Source organism: Lissotriton helveticus, chromosome 3_1 (assembly GCF_964261635.1).
Source record: "Lissotriton helveticus chromosome 3_1, aLisHel1.1, whole genome shotgun sequence".
Classification (NCBI taxonomy): domain Eukaryota; kingdom Metazoa; phylum Chordata; class Amphibia; order Caudata; family Salamandridae; genus Lissotriton; species Lissotriton helveticus.
The window spans coordinates 688,731,452-688,759,298 of NC_136061.1; the positions used below are offsets into that span (position 1 = coordinate 688,731,452).

General features: G+C 46.5%; 1 protein-coding gene across 2 annotated transcripts in view; it reads right to left on the minus strand.

The window, feature by feature from the left end:
* Nucleotides 1-27,847, minus strand: part of VPS13C (vacuolar protein sorting 13 homolog C) — a 2,773,485-nt gene that overhangs the window by 1,998,837 nt on the left and 746,801 nt on the right. For both annotated transcript variants that reach the window (XM_078680824.1, XM_078680823.1), the window contains exon 24: nt 24,232-24,316. In XM_078680824.1, the coding sequence (XP_078536950.1) occupies nt 24,232-24,316 (85 nt within the window). The remainder of the gene's footprint in view (nt 1-24,231; nt 24,317-27,847) is intronic.

The window sequence follows — 27,847 nt, forward strand, 5'->3', positions numbered from 1 at the left end:
TGTGCCGGATTTTGAAATATATTATATGAGTGCCCAAGCGCAATACGCATATCATTGGCTTATTCCAACGCCATTTATGCCGCAGATAGCGGCGGAGGACTGGATTGCTCGCCCTCTCCCTCTCAATGGCTTGATTCATGGCCCCACAGAAGCAGTGAAAACGCCGTTCACTACGGTGACTTGCACGATAGACGCCAGGAGGGTGGTGGCAAGGACCCTGCATACCACATTACTGTACTCACCACGCATGCCACTCACCTATCATCCCCAGCTGACACTATTGCAGGAAAAGGGCTTTCAGTTAATGTGTGGGCGACTTAAGATCACTACATGGGGAGGTCTGTTTCTGAATGGGCAATTTCGGACGCAGGCACAGCTGTTTCAGGAAGCGCAACCCACACCTTTAGAGGTCTTTTATTATGTTAGATTGAGTCAGGGACTGAGGGACATACTGACACAATTCCCGGAAGAACCGGCCGTAACACTGCCGCTACACAATATGCTGACAACATCGGATGGCCGTCATTTGGTATCTAGACTGTATAGTAATATTAGAGCGCAAAGCACAGGTACTGAGAGTTCTGCATGCAGGGCATGGAGCGCGGACATAGGAAATGAGATATCTGAGGAACAATGGCAATACTGTAGTGACATCACTGCCAACATAGCGTCGAGCTGCAGGCTCAAAATTATTCATTTAAAATTTTTGCAGCGGTTTTATTATACTCCAGCGAAAAAATTACGCTTTAAGCTCTCAGACAATGATAGATGTGAAAGATGTCGTGCAGAGGGGGCGGGATTCATCCACTTGGCATGGGAATGCCCAGGGGTATACGAATATTGGGGTCAGGTACATGCAGCATTGCAGATTATGTTGGAAGGAGAGATTGATAAAGCCCCCCTCATTATGCTACTGGGATATACGCGGCTGACGCCCAAGACCACCAGAAAGTTTCTGGACATTGCTTTATTGCTTGCAAAACGAAGGGTCGCATGTCACTGGGGGAGGGGAAGGGCACCGAAATTTAAGGATTGGCTGAATGATGTCATATATTGCCAGGATCAAAATAATATTTATGCCGAGTTACAGCCGGTTCAGAGCAAACCTAGCGACATATGGGGCCCACTAAAACTGTATTTATTGTCACATGCAGCACGACAGAATGAAGAAGACCTCAACGGCAATGAGGTTGGTGCACGGATTTAGAATCAAGAGCCTTTCTAAACTATGTACTGCCGCGGAAAGGCCGCGATGGCTGAATAGCCGACACACACTGCTATGTTTTCATTCGGGCATATGCCCAAGCGTCCGATTAAGCTTTCTTATGCCAGTTCTTTGATAGTGTGTATACAACACTATAGGATATCATGGATAGACTTGCATGAAGGGACAAAGAATGCTGAGCAACATTATTATGTATTGATGTACATGTAAACTACTGTGATATGCTTTGCTGCAGGTCGACATACGATGCCTCTACAAATTGATTGTCATTAAGGAGAATGTACAGATGCACTATTGTAGTATGCTGAAACTGTATTTCCATTGTTACCCAAGAAAACTGAAAATAAAGTTTAAAAAAAAAAAATGTAGTGCCTAAAAGATCAAAGCACCAATCACGGACAACAAGTCGCAAGAGACAATGTCAAAGTCAAAAGTTAAGGCCGACTGCGATGAAGCGCAGTCCGGATACAAGAAGTGGAATGGGACAGAAACATTCTTAAAGAAAAGTGTCTGAAAAGGTAAAATTCAGCGGGGCAAGGCTGCAGAAGATGTCTGTGGAGGGAGTGTCCTCGGATGGTGTTGGGTTAAAGCTGTGGTGAAGATTTCTATGTTTGGACTTTATCACTGAAATGGAAGCTGAAGAACTCTAGTGGGATGAAACAGAGGACTGTAGCCAAAGACAGTTCCATGAGGTCAGATACCCCTTTGGCGAAGGACCACTGAACTGGATTTGCTGCTGTGAGAAGAATATAGTGGGAGAAGCAGAAAATTCAATCGGACCGACAATGTACCTTGGGCCAATAGACAAGCAGGTTGGTACTGGTCTCCTCCTCATTCTCAGAACCCGTTTTAGACACATTTTGTTTAAGTCCTCAGTTTTGGAAACTGGTACTGTGTGCACATTTGGCACCCAAATCAAGGGTTAATTACTGGTGTGACACCTCTTGGAGGTTCAGGACTCACTCGGTCTGTGTCCAGATGCGGGTTCAAGTTTGTGGGAGGCTTTTATTTCCAAGTGGCTCTGAATTGAAGGCCAGCAAACTAGCCCTTGTAGTCACTTCGAGCAGTACTGAGTGCAGGGCTCAACTGCAGGGCTGACCTCTTAGGTTTCAAGCCAGGCTACAGGCAGCAAAGCAGTTCTTTCAGGTACAGCAGCAGTCTGGCAAGGTGCACAGCACATCACAGCAGCAGCAGTCAGTCCTCAGACTCCTTCCACAGGTCCAGTAGAGAACTGAAGAGTAGGTCTGAAGGTCCTATTTTTATACCCTGGTGCCCTTATTTTGGAAGGTGGGAGCAGCCTCTGGAAATGTTCTTTGAAGTGCATGGAATTTCCTGACTTGCCTGCCCTAGCTACAACCTGGCTGTAGTGACAATACAGGGTCATTCAGCCCTTAGTGCGAAGGTTGAGCACAATCTATTCAGGTGTAAGTGTGGTTGAGCCCCCCACCGTGCCAGCAGATGGCCCATTGAGGCACACCTATTCCCTCTATTTTGTGACTGTCTTGCAGGACATCACAAAGTCTGTCAGTTACACCTAGTCATGTGACCCAGGCCAGGCTAAAGAAACAAACAGGCTAAGGGCAGTAAAATGCCAACTTTCTAAAAGTTTCAAAATCAGAGGGAAATTACCTGGCCACCAATTCACATTACTGCTTTCTTATTCAACAGATTTTAGGATACAACACAATCTATTATTGTACCTTACTTTACTAATTGTATTTTATTTAAATCACTTTCAAATACCATCATTTTTCTTTGATGCATTCAAAAGATATATAATCAATTTTTCAGAAAATAATTCATCAAAGTAAAACAAATTTGTGCTCAATATAAAAAACATTAAAACATGTCAATATATTGCAAATCGTGCACATTTTTACATGGTTACACCAGTCAAATTTTGTTAGCAAACAGACTGCTTAGACCAAAGTTATTTGCACTTTGCCTTTTTTTATATATATGAAAGCAGACTAACTACGGGGAAATAACATCTAATTAATGAAATATGCACTCCCAAGGAGTGCGTAATTGGATGTTCGTGGGAAGAAGATGTAAAGCTCCTTCTAACAAGTCCAAATTATAAACGAAGTTCAAAACGAAAATAGCTGGCCTCATAAAGAACAGAAACACAGAAACCTGTATAACAAAGGGGATGCCAGTCTGAAGCAACTGATCAAGCGCCCTTATGTACTCGAAGAAACAGGAAAGAATACGTCCCAGCATGAGGCACGAAAATTAGCTCGAAAATACGCATGAGACTATTTATTCGCGAAGTACCAGGCCATTGTGTTCCAAGTTAAAAGAAAGTGCACAGCCAGTACCAGATACTGCCACCTCTGCCACCGGGACGCACATAACCCGGTGGCAGAGGGTTCGCGGAAGCTGTGGTCGTGTGTGGTGGCCTACCCTGTATCTGTTTTTTAACTTGTAATTTTTACCTGCATGTTTCGTGTTCATCGGAGCTGTTTGCCCCACTTAGCCCCACCTTTCATCTACCAGCTCCCCTAGCCTCGTTCCGGCACGGCTGTGTGCCGCTTGTAACTGGAGGGCTGACGGGGTTGCTGGCGCCATATTGGAAAGGGGCACTACAGGCTCTACAGGTCAGTGCTCTATCCCTCGCGCTCCTGACCTATTTAAGGGATGCCCCGTGCGCGCGCAGCGGGCGCGCCACAGGCAAGGAGAGGAGAGGCGCCGCGGCCAGGGCGACTGACGCTGGAATCTGGGGATCAGGGTTCGATCCCCGGCTCCGGCGGCAGGTTAGCTCAGCACCATGCGACTCTGGGCAATAGCTTGCTTAATCTTCCCGACGGCCCCCAGCGCCTAGAGACCCTAACGGGTGATTGTGCGCTATACAAATGCGGATTATTATTATTATTATAAGCCCGTCTGCGGCCGGCCGGGGCTAGGGGCACCTCACTATGCCCGTTTATTAACCTATTCCCCGAAACAACTCTGTTTATGTCAAGGCCCTTGGTCGATAGGTGCCGTTACTGCCACTCATATTGATAAACTTGGCCTCAGCCGTGCAAACCACATGCCCTCTTTCCCCCCTAACATGCCATTTTCGCTTTCCCTCCGCACTACTATGCCAGGGCCTCCCCCTCCTCTTTGCCCCGCGCCCACCATCTCTGCCTTCCTCCTTAATACTAGGTCTGCAGTCAAACACCATCTTAAACGGTTTGTCTTTTTGGACACTTATAAACCAGATCTTCTGTTTCTCACAGAAACCTGGTTTTGCCAAGATTCTCTACCTAACGTGATAGCGGCTCTCCCTTCCTCCTACTACGCCTTACGCGCCGATCGGCCCGGGGGGAAGGCTGGAGGCGGGGTCGCCCTGATCATCCGGTCCGGACTTCATTTTCAACTGCTATCCTTTCCTTCCATTCAGGCTGTCGACTGTTTAGTTGTTCAATCTGCCTCCTTCCAGGTTCCTACTACCTGTGTACTCATCTACCGCCCTCCACAGCAAACATGGCACTTTATCTCTGCCTTTCAGGAACTGTTGGCGACTCTAGCAGTGAATAATTCATCTGTCATGGTGCTTGGGGACTTTAACCTTTGGCCCTCTGACCCTGCTGAGGACGCTATGTCGAAAGAATTCACTGAACTTCTTTGCAGTTTAAACTTTCTGTCACACGTTCACACCCCTACTCATGTCACATCTAGGATCAAATCTGGTCACTCAATATCCCCGTTTCTCCCCCTGTTGTCACGCCCTGCTCCGTGTCAGATTACTTTTTGATCTCGTTCTTTCTTGATTTAAGCCTTGCTAAAAGACCCTCTTTCCCTAGGAACACCTGGGCTCGCAACTGGAATCATGTAGATGTGCCTTCTCTCTTTTCTTCTCTCTCTGCTTCTTGTCCTATCCTTGCAGAATTATCCCCGTCATCTCAAGCAGACACCATCAATAATTGGCTGTCCAGAGCGGGTGGTTTAATGCAGAGCTTAAGGAGAAAAAACTCACAGTGCGGCAGGCAGAGCGCGCCTGGAGATGCACCTACTGTCCTTTGCTAAAATCACAGTACATTTCCACCTTGAATGAATATAAAAAAGCCATCCTCCTCGCCAAGACCGACTATTTCTCCTCCAAAATTCTCTCAGCCGAAAACCAACCTAGGGAAATCTTTGCCACTGTCCATGAGCTGGTCTCCTCAGACAGGGTAACCCTCAAACCCTCCCCTTCCCAATCCCTCTGTGATTCTCTCAACGATTATTTTATTGAGAAAATCGCTGTCATCAAGGCTAACATATCATTGCCCTCCCCTTCCTTTTCCGACCCCCAACCTCCGCCTAATTTATCATATCTGGATCAAATACCTCCTCTGACTAAGGAAACTCTTTTACCCTTGCTCGTCAGAGTCAAGTCAGGATCTCCCTCGGACATCTGCCCTGCATATGTTTTGAGAGAGATTTTCTCGGCCTGTCCTTTACCCCCTCTTACTTTTCTTAACGACTCTCTCAAGCGGGGCATTGTCCCAGACCTTCACAAATCAGCGATAATAGTTCCTATTCTAAAGAAGCCCGGCGCTGACCCTTCCTCCCTCCCCAACTACCGCCCCATCTCCCTTCTCCCGTTCCTGGGTAAAGTCCTGGAGCGCCACGTCATTAAAGTCTTTAGTGCATTTGTGGAGGATAGCGGCAGCTTAGCCCCGTGCCAGGCGGGCTTTCGTCCATCACATTCCACCAAAAAAGTAGTTCTTTCTGTCATGGACAAGCTCAGAGAGGGGATGGATGTCAACTTGCCCCAGGCATTGGTCCCCCTTGATTTGTCCGCCGCCTTCGACACGGTTGATCACTCCATCCTTCTCACCCGTGTCGAGGCGGCTGGCATCAGGGGCCCTGCACTGGCTTGGCTCACCTCCTTTTTGAGAGACTGCACACAGGCCATCCACCTGGCCGACTTTTCCTCACCCTCACACAAGGTTCAATGTGGTGTCCCTCAGGGCTCTTCCCTTTCCCCCCTTTTGTATAACGTCTACATCTTCCCTCTTGTTTTTGCTTTACAGCAGATGGAGGTAACTGTCTTCAACTATGCCGATGACCTCTAGCTTATTTTCAAACTTTCTCCTTCCCCTGGCTCCATCCACAATTTTCAATCAGTTATGATTTTTATCAGGGACTGGATGAACTGCAACCACCTTAAGTTAAACCCTGATAAAACCGAACTGGTACTTACAGGTGGTAGCTCCAGTCCCTGGACCCCTTTGTTTTGGCCCCCTGCCCTGGCCCCCCCCCCCATACCTTCCCTTTCAGTCAAAACACTAGGGATAAAACTCAACAATCATCTTACTTTGCATTCCCATATTAGCGCAGCGGTTTCATCCTCCTTTCTGACTCTTCGTACAATCTGTAAGATTTCCCGTATTTTTTCCTTTTCTGCCCTGAAACTAGTTCTTATGGCCATGGTCTTGTCACGCCTGGACTATGGCACCATTCTGTACAATGGTGTCCCTGCCTATGATCTCCGGCGCCTTCAATTGGTCCAAAATCAAGCTTTCCGCCTTATCCATGGCCTTCATAAATCACACCACGTCACCCCCTTACTCAAAGCCCTTCACTGGCTCCCTATTAGAGAACGTGCTCTTTTTAAGATGGGCTGCACGACCTTTCAGGCCCGCGCCGGAACCGCCCCAGCTTTCATTAACTCTGAAATTAAAGCTTATACTCCCAGTAGAGAGCTGCATTCCTCCTCCCAGTCCCTTCTTTCTGTGCCTCGTTTTAGGAAAAAAAAAGTTGGTGGCATGAAGTTCTCGGTTCTTGCCCCCACCTTTTGGAATACCCTTCCATCTCCCATCAGGACTTCCACCTCTTACTTTGAGTTTCGTAAAGCGTTGAAGACCTTCCTTTTTTCACAAGCCTTCTCGCCTTAGCGCCCGCACTCTGTTCCCTCTGGGTCCGCATCCCTAGCGCCAAGAAACCGCCTGGTAGCCGTGCGCTTTAACTTTAACTTTAACTTTAACTTCAACTTCATACAATAAACATCAGATTACACCGTGGTTCCTCCCTGACGATAATCCCCAAATTTAGAAGGAGATTGGAAAGGCGTTGGCATTTTTCCTTTCAACCTACGAGGGAATCAAATTGTGTTGGACTCTTGCGAGGGTTTATTAACAAAAAAAATGTACCCATAGAGAGAACAAAAATAATAATTTCCCCGTAGTTAGTCTGCTTTCATATATATAAAAAAAGGCAAAGTGCAAATAACTTTGGCATAAGCAGGCTGTTTGCTAACAACATTTGACTGGTGTAACCATGTGAAAATGTGCATGATTTGCAATATATGGACATGTTTTAATGTTTTTTATATTGAGCACAAATGTTTTACTTTGTTGATGAATTATTTTCTGAAAACTGGATTATGTATCTTTTGAATGCATCAAAGAAAAATGATGGTATTTGAAGGTGATTTAAATAAAATACAATTAGTAAAGTAAGGTAAAATAATAGATTGTGTTGTATCCTAAAATCTGCTGAATAAGAAAGCAGTAATGTGAATTGTTGGCCAGGTAATTTCCCTCTGATTTTGAAACTATTACGTCCTACCCTATTTTTTTTAAACTTTCTAAAAGTGGCTTTTTCAAAATTGTAAAGAAAAATCTGACTTTATCGTTAAATAAGGTGTATCATTACAATGTTACAGATATCAAACATGATATGGCTAACTGCACCCAATTAGGAATTACAACTTATTACATTTAATAAGGGATCCCCAAAGTAATCCAATGGGAGGGGTAGGCCTCAAAGTAGTGAAAAGCAAATTTAGGAGTTTTCACCACCAGGACAGGCAAAACTTAACAGTACATGTCCAATCTTTTGATTACACATCACCCTGCCCTATGGCTACCTAGGGCCTACCTTAGGGGTATCTTATATGTAATAAAAGGGAATCCCTGACCCGCGAATTACCTGGTGTGGCTCGGAGACTTTGGGAATCCTGTTTGGTTGCTCTCCCCTCGCCAAGACTCACAACAGCTCGCCGGACCCGCTCTGCGGGCCCCGCATCGAAAAGGAGGGCTGCGCTTCTCATCTAGACTTGGTGGAGTGCCTGGGGAACCTCGGGGGATATAAGCTGGGCTGCGAGCGTTAGAGCAGGGACTCCATTTACCAGGAGCCCCTGCCTGGCCAATCTGCAACACCTGGCCCGCTCTCCCTGCTAGCCCCGCCCCCAGCATGATCCACTTCCGTTATTAGCAGACTCTGCATCCGCTGCGCGGGAGCGTCCCGGGATAAGCCCGGGCAAAGGGCGGGCCCTCTGTGGCCCTCCGAGGCCTGAAAGGACTGGACTGGGCCAGGTCCCTTGATTATCCTTTTCCCTAAAACCCTCTGCATAGCAAGTATACCTCTATTGTTGTGGTTTAATTTAGCATTTCTTCTGGCCTCTTTTCTTCTTGTTTGTAACTTATGCTTTTGGCACTCACTGAGGAACCTAGTAACGTTGAGCACTCTGTTCATTTGTACTTTTTATTGCTAGTAATTTGATTCCGCTTCCTATTGTTGGGCTGTTACTTTTTGTTCATGGCGATGTCTACTCGTGAAACCCGAAGCAAGGCCGCGGCGGGAGCGAAAAAACTGACTGGCACCTTGGATAATTTTATTCTCCGTACGAATTTCCTAATTGACCAAGGCATAGTTCTCATGGAAAGAAGAGTCTCTCAGGACTTCGCGCATGCTAAAAGGTCGTCATTAGGCAATATAGCCTCTGCGCGTACCCCTGTCAAATCCTCAAGTATCCCTGATTCTTACCCTATGCTGGTAGATGCTGTGATAAATCCTACTCTTAGTACCATCTCAGTTCCTTCAGATTCACCTGCCCCGACCTCTATCATATCGACCCCTCAGGATAACAACTCCTTATCTCTATCTGCTGTTGTTCCCTATGAGAACATCTGTACCCAAAGGGGTATAATGGAAGGAGCAATTCCCAAATCCAAAAGTATCCCAACCAAGGTCAACGGTGTCAACATAGCTAAACAAGTTATCTCAGGACGCTTGAGTGCTATGGTTAGCGATAATGGTAGCACCGAGGAGGGGAGGGATAATTTGGGTCATAATACAGGGAGAGAAGTGGCACAGCCTGTATCCCACCCTCTTCCGTTAGGTATTCCAGACGACTCAACACTGAATAGTAGCTGGGGTAGTATAATTGGTGATAGTAGCCTTGAAGAAATTTCGTAGGATGTAGAGGATGAGAATGGTCCACTCATAAGCACCCTAGCCGATCTCATGAAGTCTCTACTCTCGCCCTTGGAGGGTAGACTCCAGGGCATAGAACAACAGCCCCAGGCTCTTCATCAGGAATTAAAATGTCGAAATAGTACCCAGGTCCAAAGGGCTCCTAATGCTTCAGTCCCTGCTCGAAATCTTCCGCCCACTTCCAACAACCAATCTGTAGGGAAAAACGCTGCCCCCAAGACCTGCCCTCCCAAAACTCAAACTCCTACTCCTAAAAATCCTACTCCTAAGGGTAACAAAGCTAGTGCTATGCAGCCAGCTACCAACGCACTCATTAAACCTCAGAATCTAGCTGGCCTAACCACCTCTATACCTAAACCCTCCATATCCCATCCCGAGGAATCTAAGCCACGTAGGAACATTAATTTACCATCTGACGCTTGTCCCTACGTGATAGTTCTAACAGGTGTCCCTGAGCTTGCTCCTGCAACACTCGAATCCTTCTGGGCACTTAAAAACAAAGTTTGCCATTGGCTAAACAGTAATTCTCCCCCCCCCCCTAACATCAACAACAAAATTCTTATGGTGGAGAGAGCACCGTGGGTGGGTGAGAATAAGAAAAGCCTACAGGGGGACTGTGTTGTTGTTACATTTGAGGACCCACGTCTGGTAGATCATATTTGCTTTGGGCCCCCATGTAACAACATCTCCACGATTAGGGTTAAACCCTAGTCATATTTTTACATGCGTACAGAACATCATGACAACAGGTGGAGCTGGTTGAGGGTTCCTAACCATATGAGAAGGGGGAGGAGGGGTGAGCCATTGAGAGACTGGAACACAACTAACTGGGTAGGGGGCGATGATGGAGGTTGGAACACAGTAGGGAGAAGACCAGGGAGGCTTACCCCAGGGGACACTCAGTTTAATGGGGATTGGTATGGTCCACAGCTCAATCATCCCCTAATCCCCTGCTACAATCGTTTCAGTGGATTGGAAGCAGTTGACTGACTCCCAACCCAGTCCGCTGGACAAATTGGAAAGAGGGTGGTGGTAGTTGCCCCTCGGGAAGGAACCAAAAGCGGTAGGGATGGCTCAGCCAGCTTGGGAACTATCACCTCTAGTACGGGAGAAAAGGAACCTAGTATCCCAGTCACAATCAGGGAATTATCTGCAACCCCTATCTCCATTAAGATTTTGTCTTGGAACATAGCAGGGCTAAAAATAAAATCTTGCTAACCCCGACTGGAATGATTTTATTAATGATTTCCACATATGTATGTTCCAGGAAACCTGGTCCCTGTCCCCACAATACAAAAATAGGTACTCCCCTTTTTTTACCCCAGAAGTCACGGTGGGGAAAGGTCGCCCTTCAGGTGGCCTGCATATTTGGGTTAAGGTGAATTTGAACTGTGTGGTTACCACCCATGAAGTCCATTTGAATGACATCTTGCATATCTCCTTAAAAAGTTCATCTGGGAGCACCATTTTCGAACTCTTTTGTGTCTACGCAAGAGGCGTACAGGGTGGTTTAATCTCGCCCACAATAGAGTTGTTGGATTTGAGATTGTCAGATCTTCCTACTATGTCTAAAATACTAGTGGGAGGGGATTTTAATTGTACATTCGAACCCCTGGATGAAGAAGATAAATTTGGTTTCTGATCAGAGGACTGGAGGCAGACTATACCCCCCTTAACCCTCGCTCCCATCAAGAAATGGACAGCCAGAGCTATTCAGTTGAATGCTCTGGCTCTTGAATACAATCTAAGGGCCCTTAATGGGCGGACTGTTTCTGACCGCAATGGGGCAATGACTTATAACAGGATAGGGTGTCCTTCTCGAATTGACTATATCCTTATGGATATTCACTCCTGGCCAAGTCTAGTTGATATGGAGGTTAGGCAGTCCTCAGATAGTGATCATAACCCATTATGTATGGAAATCCGCTGGGCAAATGGGATTGGCAAGAGTGGAGGTCCCGTGTTGATTACTAAAGAGGTTTTGCCCTCCAATTGCAATCGGAAGTTAAAATGGAACATGGTCAAGTGCGAAGAGGGGAAACTTAATAGTATTAAAGAACTAGTTTTGGCGGAAACTTATAGTCTTGCAGCCGCTGCTTCGGCAGCGCCTCATCCTTCTGGACTAGATTTACAAGTTTCGTATAAGAATTTAACAGATAAAATAGGTGAGATTTTTCTGAAGAGTTCACAGGGGATTCCCAAGCCTAATCAAAAACCCCAGAGGGGTAATCCCTGGTATACAGCAAATTGTAGAAGCAAGAGGGCCATCACCCTAGCTATAAGTCATAAAGATCCCACAGCAGTGAGATTAGCCAGAAAGGAGTACCATAGAAGCATAACCGCGGCTAAAAAGGATTGGGAGGAGGAGCATTGGCAGCAGCTTAAGGCTGCAGCATGGGGGAAACATGCCATCGTGTTCTGGAAACTGATTAATGTTCTTGACAGAAGGGGGGCCGACCCGATTTTAAATCATATAGATGAACATCAATGGTATTCCCATTTTTAAAAATTATACTGTGAGGATAGTGTGCAAGGTCATTCATCTTCTCCAGTAATGGAAACACAAAGCGTACTTGGTTTGGAGACAGAAAGCAAGGAAGAATCTTTTTCTGTACGGGAAGTTCAAGATGCAATCTCGAAAATATTACCGGGGAAGGCTGCCGGCCCAGATGGCCTACCAGGGGATTTACTACTGCATGACCCCAAAATATGGGCAGACCTTATAGCCTGTTTAATGAATTTAATCCAGCATGGCCATCCTGTCCCTGAATTCTGGAAGGGTGCGGAGGTTATCACTATATACAAGAAAGGTGATAGAGAGGACCCTGCCAACTATAGACCGATTAGTTTAATTGATACCGTTCAAAAGGTCGTTGGCAGGGTCATCATAAACCAAATTGAGACGTGGCTAATAGATGATAACATCCTGACTCACTTCCAGGCAGGGTTCAGGCAAAATGGTGGTACAATGGACCAGGTATTCCGGTTTTGTGCAGTCTATTGGACGTCAGTGTCTATTCACAAGGGTAGCCTATACCTGGCTTTCATAGACTTGAAAACAGCATTTGATGTCATCCCCCGTGTCAAACTCTGTTTTTTTTTATTGGATATGGGTTTTCCTAGTTATTTGTTGGAATTTGTTATCAAGCTTCATGAAGATAACTATGCAAGGGTTCGGTGGGGGAATCAGGGCCAACTGACAGAGAGGGTACCAGTCAATAGAGGGGTGCAGCAGGGATGTGCGATGGCGCCGACATTGTTCTCCCTTTTTATAAATGGGGTGGTGGACCATTTGTGGGAGGACCCTGTGGATGCCCCTGTCCTTGCCAGAGAGAAAACCCCCACACTCCTCTTCGCGGACGATACCCTCCTGATGTCCAAAACCCCTAAGTGTCTCCAAAAATTGCTAGACCATTTCAGCTCCTTCTGTAAAGATCGTGGGTTAACGGTTAACACCACGAAAACGAAGCTGATGGTATTATCCGCCACAAGGAACATTAAGAAAGTTTATTTCTCCCTGAATGGGACTCCCTTAGAAGTGGTGGACGAATTTGATTACCTTGGGGTCAGGCTTTGTAATAGCATGAGATGGGACCCCCACATATCTAAAATGGTCCTAAATCTTAAAAGGGTTTCTGGAGCCATACTAAAGAACCAGCGTTTTTCCATCAGTAGACTAGTAGCCCCTGCTTTGGCAGTTTATGAGGGGAAAGCTTTAGCCTCAGCAGTTTACGGCTCTGAACTCTGGGGTGCGGACAACAGTAAGGCGCTGGCAATTGCTGAGAATAAGTTTATGAGAGACCTGGTTTCCCTTCCGCCCTCGACCCCCTTGAAACCACTATTCCTTGACATGGGCAAAAGATCAATTTCAGAAAAAGTTCAACTCGGCCCTTTGCTATTCTGGGTGCGACTTAGAAGGACCCCTGAATTAGCAAAATATGCTCTAGTGCTGGACGAGTTAATCATTTTGAACTCATCTGGCAAAATAAGGTGGCTTAGCAATTTAAAGAAGCTGGTGGAATCTATAGGTTTGGCTGAGTCGTGGGCCTCACAGTCCCCTCCCACTAAACAAACTGTCAAAAAATTATATTGGGAATGGGCAGAGGGCAAGGACCTCATTACATCAAGTTGGGGCCCTCTGACGAATAACTTCCTTGATCATAAACCTTCTAGAAAGTTGGAACCATTCCTGGACTTCATCCAGATTCCCCGAGATAGAACTTTGTTCCTGAAATTAAGGTATGGCACCCTCCCCCTCAAAAAATGTATGGAAGGGTGGAAGGCCAGGAGGGTTCTGGACTTAAAATGTCCCCGTTGCCCATGTCCGGAAGAATTCCTTCGCCATTTTTTGTTTGCATGTAATGCCTATAAACAGGTTAGAGCAAAATGGTTGAAACCTGTGTGCAGGGAGTTGGGAGTTAGGGATCATAGATCAGCTCTGTGCATTATTCTAACCAATACTACTTCTATGTATATAATTTGCGGGGTTGCTAAATATCTTGCCAGTGCTTGGTTTATTCGGTCTAGGCTGCTTTTAATGTCTGGTTAGATTCATTTTTAAGATTGTATCTTCTAAATTCCTTGTAGACCCTTCTGCACATTTCTAATTGTTCATAGTGATGGTTTTTAATGGAATTGTCGTAATACTTGGTAAATTGTTTAATGTACTTTTATGTCTGTACTTTTATGATATATTTTATCGAATAAAGTATTACAACAACAGTAATAAAAGGAGAGTATGAGGCCTGGCAAGGGGGCTTAAATTCCATGTCAACATGGCAATTTAAAACTGCTCTCAGGTTGCAGTGGCAGGCATGAGCCATGTTTTAAGGTGCTACTTAAGTGGGTGGTATAGTAAGTGCTGCAGGCCACTGGTAGCATTTAAGGCCAACAAACAAGTTACTGACCTTTAGTAACGCTTTTTCTGGTGAATACAATATCTGCCTGTAGATTCCTCACCTTATGAATATCCCCTGCGCCAGCATTCAGCAGAAACTTTTTTCCTAGCTCTGCACGCCAACAAGGACGTCACAATGCCACGGCTCGGCTTGAGACTCCGCATGACGTCACCGGAGCCATAAGAGAGCCTTGTTGGCATGATGACGTCAGTTCCACCCATTTTTTCCGTGCTTCTGATGCGAAAGGGTGAACCAACAACAGATTCAAAGTATACACAGTACACAATATCTAACAACTAAACAGTGTAAATTCAAAAGGAAAGCCAGAGAGCAAAAGCATTTCCTATAAAACAAACAATGCAAAAAGATACATGAAATGTAAACAATCATGTTAAACAAAACACCTTTAAGGTATATAACAGGTGGACCGACCATAGAGACAATGTATACATAGTACACAGTATTCACACAAATACACACAGTGTAAAGTAAAATAGGAAAGCAAAGAAAGCAAACATTCCTATAAACCCACACAAAGGCAAATAGAGGTAATACAAAATGACAATATGAAATAACCATATTAACCAATACCTCTTCTAAGGTATAAAAGGGTGGACATCGGGGAGGAAGGTGGGTCAGTGAGGAATCCACAGGCAGAGACTGTATCCACCAAAAAAAGCATTACCGAAGGTAAGTAACTTGTTTCTCTGATGGATACATCTGCCTGTGGATTCCTCACCTTACGAATAGATTCCCACAGCAGTCCCACTCCCGGAGGAGGGTGTCCACCCTTCTATACCAAAAAGTCAGATAGAGCGTGCAAAATGGCCCTCCCTCCTCATTTCGGAGTCCAAGCAATAATGCTTTGCGAAAGTGTGAAGGGAGGCCCAAGTCGCTGCCTTACAAATGTCCACTACAGGTACACCTCTGGTCAAAGCAGAAGTTGACAACATGGCTCTTGTAGAATGAGCCCTAATACCTTCAGGAGGCTCCTAACCAGCCAGCAAGAAGCAGATCTTGATGCACAAGATGATCCACCTGGATAGAGTGAGCTTTCACACAGCCTTGCCCTTCATGCGTCCAACGTGGCCCACAAAGAGCTGATTGTCCACTGGCAAGTCCTTAGTCCTGTCCAAATAAAAGCTCACCGCTCGTTTAGGATCCAGGCGGTGAAGTCTCTACTCCTCCCTGGAAGGGTGAGGGGGAGGATAGAACACAGGAAGAGTTATGGACTGTCCCAGATGCAAGGGGGTAACCACATTGGGCAGAAAATCAGCCCTGGTTCTAAGGACCATCCTTTCAGCATGTATGGTTAAAAACGGGGGTTTTGAACTAAGAGCCTGAAGCTCACTCACCCTCCTTGCTGAGGTAATAGCCACAAGAAAGACAGCCTTAGTCTTAAAGAACAAAAGCCTCAAAGGACAACTATGTAAGGGTTCAAACGGGGAACACATCAAGAAAGTTAAAACAAGATTCAAGTCCCATTGAGGCATCACAAATAGTGTGGTGGAAACAAATTAATGAGGCCTTTATTAAACCACAAAACAACGGGAGATCTAAATAAGGACGGCTGATCCGGCAAACAAAGAAAAGCCGAAAGAGCCGACAAATATCTTTTAACAGTCGCCACAGCACATCCCTGCTGAGACGAGAAAAGTGAAAACTGGAGAACATTCAAGAAGTGGACCTTTAAAGGATTAATGGATCTCTCTCCACACCATTTAGCAAATCTTGACCATCTATATGAGTAAACAGACTTAGTGGAGTGTCGCCTGGATGATAAGATAACATCCACTACATCCAGTGGGAGAGAGAAAGAACTCGGGTTGCCTCGTTAAATCTCCAGGCTTGAAGGTGTAGGCTCTGGATGTGGGGGTGTAGAACCTGCCCCTGGGACTGCGATAGGAGGTCTGCCCTGAGAGGGAGACGGACCGACGGGTGCTATGAGAGGTGAAGTAGATCTGTGTACCACACTCTTCTTGGCCAATCCGGGGTTCATCAATATAACTTATCAATATAACTTGGGCCCGGTCTTGGCGAATCTTTCTTAGAACCCGAGGTATCAAGGGTAAGGGAGGAAACGCGTAAAGGAGTTGTGAGCTCCAATTCCAATTGAAACGCATCCCCCAATGTTCCCTGCACTGGATATTGAAGACTGCAGAACAACAGGCAGTGCGCGTTCTCATGAGTGGCAAACAGGTCCAACCGAGGAGTCCCCCACATCTGAAAGATGTGATGAACCACCTCCGAATGAAGCCTCCACTCGTGATCGGCTGAGTAATGCCGACTGGGACTGTCCGCACAAACATTTAGCACACCGGCTAGATGATTTGCAAACACACAAATCTGATGGTTCTGTGCCCAGGACCAGAGTCGCAGAGCTTCCCGACAGAGACAATACGACCCTACACCTCCCTGTTTGTTGATGTACCACATTGCAGTAGTGTTGTCCGTCAGGACCTGTACCGACTGACTGCAAAAGGAAGGAAGGAAAGCCTTTAGTATAGCCCACAATTCCAGAAGGTTGATGTGAAGCAACCTTTCCTCTGGAGACCAAAGACCTTTGACCTCTAGATCCTTCAGATGAGCACCCCACCCCAGAGTGGAGGCATCCGTGATCACTGTGGCTACTGGAGGAGGAGGCTGAAAGGGCTTACCTTGAGTCAGGTTGCCCTGCATACTCCACCAAGTCAGCTCAGTTGCAGCTTCTCTGGAGATCCTGACTGACTCCCTGAGATCTCCGTTGTGTTGATACCACTGCCTGTGGAAGCACCACTGGAGTGCCCTCATGTGTCAGCGCGCATGACTGACCAACAGTATGCAGGAATCGAACAGACCGAGCAGGCGAAGGACCTTCAGGACCGGAACCGCTCCACTGTGAAACAAAGGAATCATCTCCGGATTGTCGAGAATTCTTTGAGAAGGACGAAAAGCTTGACACACAGTAGTATCCAGTACCGCCCCTATGAACTGGTTAGTATCCAGTACCGCCCCTATGAACTGGTTGTGCTGAGAGGGCACCAGGTGAGATTTGGGCACATTTATTGAAAAGCCCAAGATCAACAACAGTTGAGTTCTTACATGCAGATGATGAAGCACCATCTCTGGTGACTCCGCTTTGAGCAGCCAGTCGTCAAGATAAGGGAACACTGGAATCCCGACCTTCTGAGATGAGCCGCCACCACTGCCATCACCTTTGTGAAGACTTGAGGTGCAATAGTAAGACCAAACGGCAGGACAGCAAACTGGTAGTGCTGCAACCCCACTGTAAAACTAAGATACTTCATGTGCAACTTCAGGATGGGAATCTGAAAATACGCATCCTGAAAATCGATTGGCACCATCCAGTCCTCTTGCTGAAGCACCAAAATAACCTGCACAAGGGTCAGCATCTTGAATTTCTCCTGTCGGAGGTAAAAATTCAAGATCCTGAGGTACAAGATCGGACGTAACCTGCCATACTTCTTGGGGATCAGGAAATACCAGGGAGTAGCATCCCTGACCCCTCTCCTGTTCCAGGACCACCTCTATCGCACCTTTCTGTAAGAGCACAAGGACTTCCTTCTGAAGGAGAATTAAATGGTCCTCTGAACAAGAACCTCAGCAAGGAGGGTAGAGTGGAGGAAATTCCCGAAAGGGAAGGGCGTACCCATTCTCTACAAGTTTTAAAACCCAAAGGGCTGATGTGACCGATCTCCAACCCTGTAGAAAATGACACATCCGACCCCCTACAGGGCCTACATGATCTAGGATGAGGGATCTAGGGCTGCTTTCCTGTGTTACCAGGGGGAGCAGGGGAGGTAGAAGAGGGGGAGGAGAGATTGCGGGTAGACCCACGTTGGGGAACCTTGGCTCTTCCTCTATAGGACTTACGAAGCGGATTGTGCTGCTGCTGAGGTTGTCACAAGCCACAAAAGGAAGACCTTCCAGATCCACGATATTTTCTATATCTAAACCCCCTTGACTGGGTTTGCAGTCCCAAAGACTTCACCGTAGCTCTACTGTCTTTAAACCTTTGAAGGGCAGAATCAGCCTTCTCCCCGACAAGCTTCGACCCATCGAAAGGCAAATCACCCAGAGTAGCTTGAACATCCGGGGAAAACCATGAAGATTTAAGCCAAGCTTGCCTCCTGGTAGCAATGGTAGAAACCATAACTCTTGCCACTGAATCCGCCATATCCAGGTCAGATTGAATAACCGGTCTAGCAGCAGCCTGAGCATCTGTAAGAACCTCCATAAAATTTCCCCTCTCTTCATCAGGCAACTTGGGTGCCAATTGCTTTCCAGAGTCCATCAAAGCATGAATATAATGGCCCAACAAACAGGTAGTATTGGTAGATTTAAGAGCCATGCTTGAAGATGAAAAGACTTTCTTAGCCGACTGCTCCAGTTTTTTTAGAGTCCCTTTCAGCAGGAGCCTGGGAAAAAGCACCCGAAAACTGTTTAGAGCAGGAGGCCTGTACCACCAAACATTCTGGAGAAGGATGAGATGACAAAAAGATAGGATCCCCTGGAGCAGTTCTATACCTTCTTGCCACCGATTTAGACACAGCAGGAAACGAGAGTGTTTTCCCCATATCTTTAGAATAGGCTCAGTCAAAGCTTCATTAAAAGGTAACAAAGGTTCAACTATTGATGAAGGCGAATGTAGAACCTCAGTGAGCAAATTTGGCCTATACTCAGCAGTTGGTAACTAAGTCCAAAAGCGCCGCCGCCTTTCTTAATACAGTATGGTATGGGGCTACCTATGGAGGCGGAGAAGCCCTTGTGGATGAAAGCTTCCACTCAGGAGAAGTGTCCAGCCCACATGCGCCTTGTATGCCTTCAAAATCATCCACTAACTCCTCTATTTCACCTTCTTCAACCTCCTACCTTTGATACAGATCTTCCTCAAGCAGTCTCTGCGCTTCTCTCCTCAAACAAATTCTAGGAATCGGCGTTGGCGGCGCCAAAATTTCTGGTCCCGGCGCCGAAGGAGGATCCGAAGGTGGAATCGGCGCCTCACAAGGCCGAGAGGAAGGTCCACCAGATGGCGCTGGGGACTCCCTCGGAGCCACTAACTACCATGACAGCACCATCGGCATGAATGGCACAAAAGGTGTGTGGGCATAGTGCTGAGGCACACCCAAGTTGAAGGCCAGCGGGCCCACGGGACCTGAAGGTGCTCCGAAGGGGAAGGCTATCGTAGCAAAAACTCCATACTTCGCATTTAAAAAATGCATAGGATCTGATCCTGGAGTTGGAAATTGCGGAAATGGATTCGACCCAGAATCCAAACGAGAAACCTCTGGAACAGCTGGATCCACCAGAGCCACAGGAACGACCTCATGCACAGGACAAGCAGTAGTCGAAACAATCTGGAGCAGTAACTCTTCTGAATCCGGCGAACCCCTCGGCGCCGGAGACTGCGCCAGAGTGCCTTTAGAAGGAGATATCTCCGGAGTCACTCGAGGAGAAGGAGAAAGCGAAAGAGACAAGTTCTTTTTGACAACATTGAGGAGCAGGCGACGGTGACCTTGAGGCCTTATCCTTCGACGAACGGCGGCGAGATCCATGTCTTCTCTTCTTTTTGTGTTTCCTCGACTTCGACGAGTGCGAAGTCGACAACTTCGACTTAGACCTTTTTTTACCTCTTCCTTCCTTCTTTGCCTTAGCCAAAAAGAGCTTTGCTTCCCGTTCTTTAAGAGCCTTAGGATTCATCTTCCTACAGCTGGAACAATCCTCCACGTCGTGATCAGACGACAAACACCATAAACAGTCTTCATGGGGGTCAGAAATGGACATGTGACCCCCACACTCTTTGCAGGGCTTGAATCCAGACTTCCTCGAAGACGACATCCTAAAAGCAACAGTTTAAAGAAGAATCTCACTACAAAGTATCTTAACAATATGGAGAGAGCCAGAAAACCGTTACGCATCGATGGCGCAGAGAAAAGGGAACTGACGTCATCAAGCCAACGAGGCTCTCTCATGGCTACGGTGACGTCATGTGGAGTTGCGAGCGGAGCCGTGGCATTGTGAAGTCCTTGTCGGCATGCAGAGCTAGGAAACTTTTTTCCGCGGAATGCTGGCGCAGGGGATATTCATAAGGTGAGGCAGCCACAGGCAGATGTATCCATAAGGAAAAATCTAATTCAGCAAAGGGTGGAGGTTGAAAGGCAAAAAGTTTGGGGGTGGCCCTGCAGAGAGGGACAGGTCCAACAACTGCCTTGATAGACAAAATAGTTGTTTTGAGTTGAGTGGAGCTTGGAAATTCCCCCCTCACCTCTTCTGAAAATAGGCATAGTGATATGCAGCATATTTGTTGACGTGGTCGTCATGTTCAATTTTGCCTTACTTAATGGCTGCCTTTAAGAAAATCTGGTTGCCAATTTTATTTGAACTAGTAGGGGTCTCACTTTATTAATCAACTATATATTCATTTCCTATCTAGCAAGTGATATTGTAACTTAGCAGTATAAAGTAATCTGATCTTAGTGATCAATCTCATTTAGCATTATTTCTACACATATTCTTCTCTTTGCCTTTTGTTCCTTTAGCCCATTAAACTGGGTCTAGTAGTCATTCCAATCACCTGCACAATGATGCCTTTATAGCTGGGTTAACTCCTAGCATTACTGATTTTGGTTAATTCAAATATGGTAAATACAGATTCCTTCTCTGATCTTATTTCCAAAGTTTCTTCTGGTGCCCAAACAACCACATGAGTACACTCTAATGGCCTTCAAACCCTCAGCAGTAGGCACTTAGAGACTCTCAGAGTGTCAAGAAGAGGCCAACAGCAAAGCCCAGTTGAGGTCCAGTTGCCACTGGTTAGCTGGGCAATTTAGGATAAAGGTCTTGCACCTTCTGTGTCCCTGTAGCCACACAGGAGGTCAGCCAACTTACTCTTTTTTCCACTTCTTGGTCCTGGTGGATTCCTTCAGGGCTCCTCTCATGTCACAGACAGTGGTTCCAGTCCTATTTTAAACTTCGATGGTCCACTGAGTGTTCTGAGGAGGGTATCATGGGATGCCACATTTATGCAGGACAACAACTGGTGGGTGGGAGTGACTCCTGGACACTCCTTAACCAATGGGATAAAAGTTCCCAGAGGCAACCCTACTCACTTCAGCAGTTCCTGTTTGTCTTACTCCAAAAAATGCCACAGTGCCCCTCGGTCCCAAATTTTAAGATGGTGAAACCCTTCTGTCCTAGTGCAAAGCCAATGTGGCCACCGAGAGGTATGTCCAGGGTAATGAGTAGTCCCCTCCTCTGTGGTCACTTATAATAGGTTTTTGGTGGTGGCTTCCCTCTCAATGGGGTTGGTGCCAGCCTGACTATGGGGACAAAGACTGTCCATTTCCAGGGGTCACCCATCATTTGTTTGTTCCAGGGCAGACTAATTTGAAGTTAAGGATGGTCCTGGGTCCAATCTAACTTGTCTTTCTTAAAGGGGAAGAACAGCACACCCTGGTCATAGTCTCTGCTCTGGGAGCGGTTTTTACACCTCTACACATCTTTCACACCTCTTTCAGTCCAAGTACAGCTGGCAGTTGCTGGAGAGATAGTTGCTGGAGAGATACGGCAAATTAACCTAAAGAAGCTTTACGCTGAATAAAAGGTTATATGCCCCATATATTTGACAGAAATCTGACTTCATTGTTAGATTGGATCTTAATTCAATATGAAAATAAGTCTTTGAATTGTGTCTGTAGCTGTTACAGGCCAAATGTTAGAGATGATTAAAGTGTAGAATCAATACTTTCCTTTGTGCCAGTTACAGCCAGATCAGTGACAATGCTGTTTTGGACCTAGTCAATGGGGAGCATGCCATTTCTAATGTCACACGTTTCACTCTTAAGTATTAGACACTCTACCTTGAGGAGAGCAAAGTGTGCTTGGGGATAGTATTTTTAATATTTAAAATTTGTTTTTTGTACCTGTTAAAACGGTGACAAACGGTTAAAACGGTGAGTGTGCAACAGGATTGAAGGTGCTGGTGTCAGCCTAAACAGGGTAGGTCTGAAGCTATGTATTCCTTGTCACACTAGTGGATGGCTCAAGTTGGTGGGTCTCCCACCCACTGTCCCTGCTTACCAGACAGGCTGGGGTGGGACTCGGTCCCCCAGCTCATCGTGCGCCCAACGGGGCCCAGCAGCACGATGCTAAAGCACGTTCGTGCTCAATGGTTAGAGCGGCAGACCCTGATGCAGAGGTCTAGCCCGGGACCAGGGTTCAATTCCCCGCCTCGGCGGGTCTTGGGCTCAAAATTCCACGGACCTGATAATTCTCGCCTCGGTGCCTATTCCAATGATGAAGTCCCACTCTGCAACTCTGGGCAATAGCTTGCTTAATCTCCACAACGGCCCCCACAACGCTAAGGATGCCTGGCCTCCACCTTGGCGGTGCCCAGGAGTGGACACCTCACAGGGAAAGCCAGGATGGGTTCCACAGCGGTATTCGTACAAGCGCCTTGAGACCCTTGCGGGTGAGTAGTGCGCTATACAAGTATCAATTTACATATTTTTTTTTCGTCAGCTCGCACTGCTGGCTCTACAACTTACCGGTTTCCCTGCCCGCTGTCTGATGCTGTCCCTGCTTACGGGTCAGGCTGACTTGTTTATAAGCCACCACCGTCAAGCCCTGCATGAGGTTAGTGCTCTGTCCTCAATAGCAGCTTGTCATTTGGTACAATGGGGAAGAGGAAGGCAGAGGGCAGGAATTCTACGGATAAACGTCCCAGAACCAGTAGCTCGATCTTATCCTATTTAAACAACTCAGTTGGAGATCTTGCAAATTAAATCTCATCTGTGGAAGAACCAAATCACCCACTCCAGACAGGTGCTGGACTCCTTGGCAGCAGATGGGGCCTCCCCTAATTCCAGAAACAGCTCTGGAGGAAGCTAGGGGATGATGTCGTTTTGGCCGCAGCATAGATTCACAGGATAAGGGAACACCATGGGGAAGTGCTTCACAACGTGATCCCAACTCCAAGGAGAGGAGTTGGGATCCCTTCCACTCCCACACTCCCTGGTATAATAACTACTAGGAAATCTAATAAGGGCCAGCTGACCTCCACAGATGAGTACCATGCACAGATTGTTCCTGGTATCTTTTATTTTAGTATCTAAATTTTAGCGGCCTTGGATAGCATAACTTTTAAACGTGCTACTCTGGAAGGTGGGGTGTGAACTGTGTTAAGTGCTATTGGGCTCCTTAGAGATCGGCTCAAAATAATAATGTGTAGACCCCTCTTATATTTTAAGTACAGCGACCATCATTGCACAAGCGAATGAGCCCCCTGTTGTATCGTCGTCAAGCTCCAGTTAGAATCCCCCTAATCGTGGCAAGCCAGTGAGCCTGCCACTACCGTCCTAAAATGTAATGCACAAAACGTCCAGAGACTTCTGTTGAACCGCAGGGGGCCTCTCCTGTGCTCTGAAATCCTCTCATGCCCACTGAAATTCAATCCTGCGCTGCTGTTCAGCTCCAGCCATCACTTCAAGCAATGAAGCGAAAGTAGACATTTTTAATAAATGTCATCTGCTTTTAAGTGTCTCTCTCACAGTAACTTTACAAAGGGTAAGAAGTCTACCATTGCATAAGGTAGCATTGGTGTCTGCAGAGGCAGCATCAACTTTTTTTACGCACTGAAGTGTACTTTCTTTCTTAGAGGTACAGATGGCTGTTCTAAATATTTCAGGACGTAAGTGCCATAATGTGCTGCATCACTAAATACGTATAAGGTCCCAAAGGCGAGACCGATTGCATTGCAAATGCTTGTTTATATGTGGTGGTAAAGTGGTTCTAGATGTAAACGCGCAGGTAGGGGTTTAGCAAGTTCTGTGGGTTTGTGTGGCATCGTTCAATAAGGTAATCAGAGCTTGTCTTAAGTTATAAAAAAAGAACATTTGTACAAAAAGAGGTTCTTACCAGACTCATTTACCGGAAAAAGTGATGGTTCCAGCCTGGGCGTAAGAAAGGTTTTCTTGTCATCAATGAAAGCAATCACAGGAACCTAGCGGAAATAGAGACTTGACGTAAGAAGATTAGCTGTTTTAAGTAATATTTTCCACAGTGTACAGTGAATTACAGAGAAATAAAAAATTAATTCCAAGATTCGATCAGCCAATCACAGTGCTAGATGTTAACATCTATAGTGTGCCTGCATTCGAATTTCAGTGACGATGTGCTGCAGGGACAGTAGACAAGGCAGTAGACATATCTGCTTGCATTTGAGACTATGGTGCCAAATACCTTGATACCCCAGTGCTTTTTGACACTGACAGACAGTAATTGCCTTATCTTTCCACTATGTACCCTTGCCTTGGAACCACATGCATGGGGTGGTCCGCTAACAGCAGAATACTAAATGACGAGCATTGGAAAAGCCAGCAGTTCTGGGTTAAATGAATTAATGCATGCAGCAGAAGAACATTAAAGCTTAACAAAGGAAAGACTGTCTCTATTGAAGGCTCCTTTCCCTTCCACACAGTCCTGTTTTTGTTTATATATATCGAATAAAGGCCAGATGGCAAAGGGCCCTTCCTTACAGTCTTTCTTTGCTTTGTTTGCCATTGAAAGGAAGGGCTATTATAAACTGTACCTTGACGCTTGACCGACTTTTGTCATAGAAACAAATGTCGGCTCTATGGAAGAGTCCTAATATAATTAAGGATCCTTCAATATAGACTGCCCTTCGCTTAGAGGAAATGGAAAAATAATACCCAATCCCACTAGAGCAAATGGGAGGCTGGCGGGAGTTACGAGGAGCACACAGAGGAACCAGAGAGATGGTATGGAGGAACGAGGGGAAATTCCTGCCAGGGAAAATGAGGACCACATAAGGAAAAGAGAGAGGGATGGTAGGGAAAAACAAAGGGGGTGGGAGGTTAGGTTTAAACTAAGAGCATGACACCTGGGAGGGAACCAGCAGGACAGAATGGATAGTTAGGCATAGTTACATAGAGATGTAAATAGGTTCTCTCATTCAGTTCAATGGAAGCAATGAATTGTAGGCAGAAATATGCAACCTAAAAGCCAATAGCACCACTGACAGAGAAATATTTTTCATCGAGGAGCCAACATTTGTTTAACAAAGTCCCAAGCCAATAGCTGAGAAAGGTAGGTAAATAAAAAGTTAATTGTTTGAGGAGGCACACTCAGACCCCACTCTAAGTAAATTGTAAGCAAAGGTTCTGTTTGACAACTGTGCGGTCACCCAGAATAAAAAAAAAAAGAATGAGGTATACTACCCTTCAGTATAACGCACTACACCTGACAATGCTTTGAAATTAACCATGCGTATTCTCGGGGGGAGAAGTTTGGCTGACTCCAAGATGGCCGCATAGCAACGAGGCTCCGCTGAACCTGGCTAATAATTCAACAGAATATTGCATAAACCGCAACGCTCTGCTAAACTCCGAGGGTTAACACTGTCCCTCTGATTGTCGGAAAAGCGAAATTCAGTGACAGAATGACACACAAGTTCTCAATATACGGGTGTGGGCACAGACGAAGGAAGCGCCACAGAGACGTGGAATGGTTATGCACTTGGAACCAAGATCTTTGCATTGCTTAAGAGCTGCTGCTTTGATTGTTTGTCCCAAGGTTCAAATTCAAATTCAAACCCTGAGGGAGAAGGCAAACTGGAGCCGAATCTGAACCCTGAGTCTCGCAGATTTCCTTCCGGCCTGAGTCGCTAGCTAGGGGTGGTTTGGCCTATACCCTCCTGGTTGACATGCGGGGTGTGACTGCTCCTGGCCTGGCTGCGGAGACCACGTGGACAGGAGGGCAAGCAGTCCAGCAGAGAAGTGTGCAGGCCCGGCTGCTCCCCCCCCCCCCCCTCCCCAAATTTCAGGGACGGATCTGGCGCGCTGGGGAACATGCGGCATGATGGTGAGCACATTTCTGCCGATGACTGAGAGCGCCTTTGGGATTAATCCCTGAATGAAGCTACAGAACTAAGCATAACTGTGAAGGACAACAGAGACTGAGCCTGTAGTGGTTTACACTGTATGCCCCACGAGGATGGAGCACGCTGACACCACTGCCGAGTGGCGAAGCTGGGTAGATATTTGCAATTGGGGCCCAATCCCTAACATAGGGTGCATCAGCGCCAAAAACTGGAGTCTGGCCCACAAAGCGACAGAATTGTACCCAAGCGGATACCTGACCAAAGCCAGCCTCAACTGCACTAAGACAGAGAAGACCTCTGCGAAAGTGCCCATCCGAACCATTAATGAAACCTTGCTGAGGTCGCTACACAGGCTTATCCCCTACAAATCACAGTTGTGGTACTTAATTGTGCAAGATCAAAAACATTCACCCCAGTACAGAGATCTGGGCCTAAATCCATCGTTTTTTTGCTCACCATGCCTTTCCAGTTTGAACCCAGCCATATGCAAATCAGTCTTGACCCTGTGCCCCATGGGAACAGTCCAGCCCGAACTGCCAAGCCATGTCCTCCCTGGACCGGAAACAAGCATCCAAGGACCGGACTTAATTGTGCAAGACCAGCAGGGGGTCCGGAACTGAGCTGACATGGGGGTTTACCAGGGACATTAAATCCCTACGGTCCTGCTACCGCTCAGCAAGCAGCGTGGCTCTCAGAGACTAACAAGGTGAGCATAAATCAATTGTAAAGGGACCACCTGTGAAAGTCAACAATTATGGGCAAAGTGGACAGGGTACAAACCAAAATGCTGCATTGCGCAAAGCGCGCAAATTAAAACCCCTCCAATACAAAGATTCCTAAATCTCGCTATACACAGAATTTACATAACAAGTCCAGGATGCTCATCAACTCTTCCAGACAGCCAAGCAACAATTGCGAGAACTTCATTTGGAGTTCAGCATGCTGTACCCCACCGAATTGATTGTCGTAGCGGATGGGAAAACTCACTACTTCACGATTTCTTGTGAAGCCCAGTGTGTAACACACAACAATGGGCTACCAGGACACAGAGACTGTGGTCAGAGAATAGATTGCGATACGAGACATTTATTACTACCTTAAAACCCAACGACACACTCATGGTAAGAGTGTTCTCACTTAACCCATGGCCATGTCGCTGGGCTAGGAAAGAGCATAATGAAGATGCGCCCCCAGGACCCTGTATAATGACTCTTGTGAACACAATGTCCCATATGAAGGGGCAAGACCCCACACGAGGGTTGATTTGGGGACCCCTGAGAGTTGGAGCAGGTAGACGTGGTTAGAATTATAAATGTTTATGTAACTATTTGGTTATAGCTGGGGAGGAGCATGGGGCCGGGCAACTTCCACCCCTAAGTGTTTACCACATAATACCAAGTTGTGGTTGGTATATGTTCCTTTATGGACTTGCAGGGAAGGGGGGGGGGGGGGGGGGGGGGGAAGAGTTCAGCCAAGCAGGGGGTCATTTCTACTGACGTAGGAGGGATGTATTTAGGAGAATTATTTAGTTTAATGTTAATGAAAAAACGTGAAAGCATTATTGGACTGACTGCGACAAGCACTCATGTAAAGAGACATCACTCAGTGAAATATGATGCATGACAGAGACTC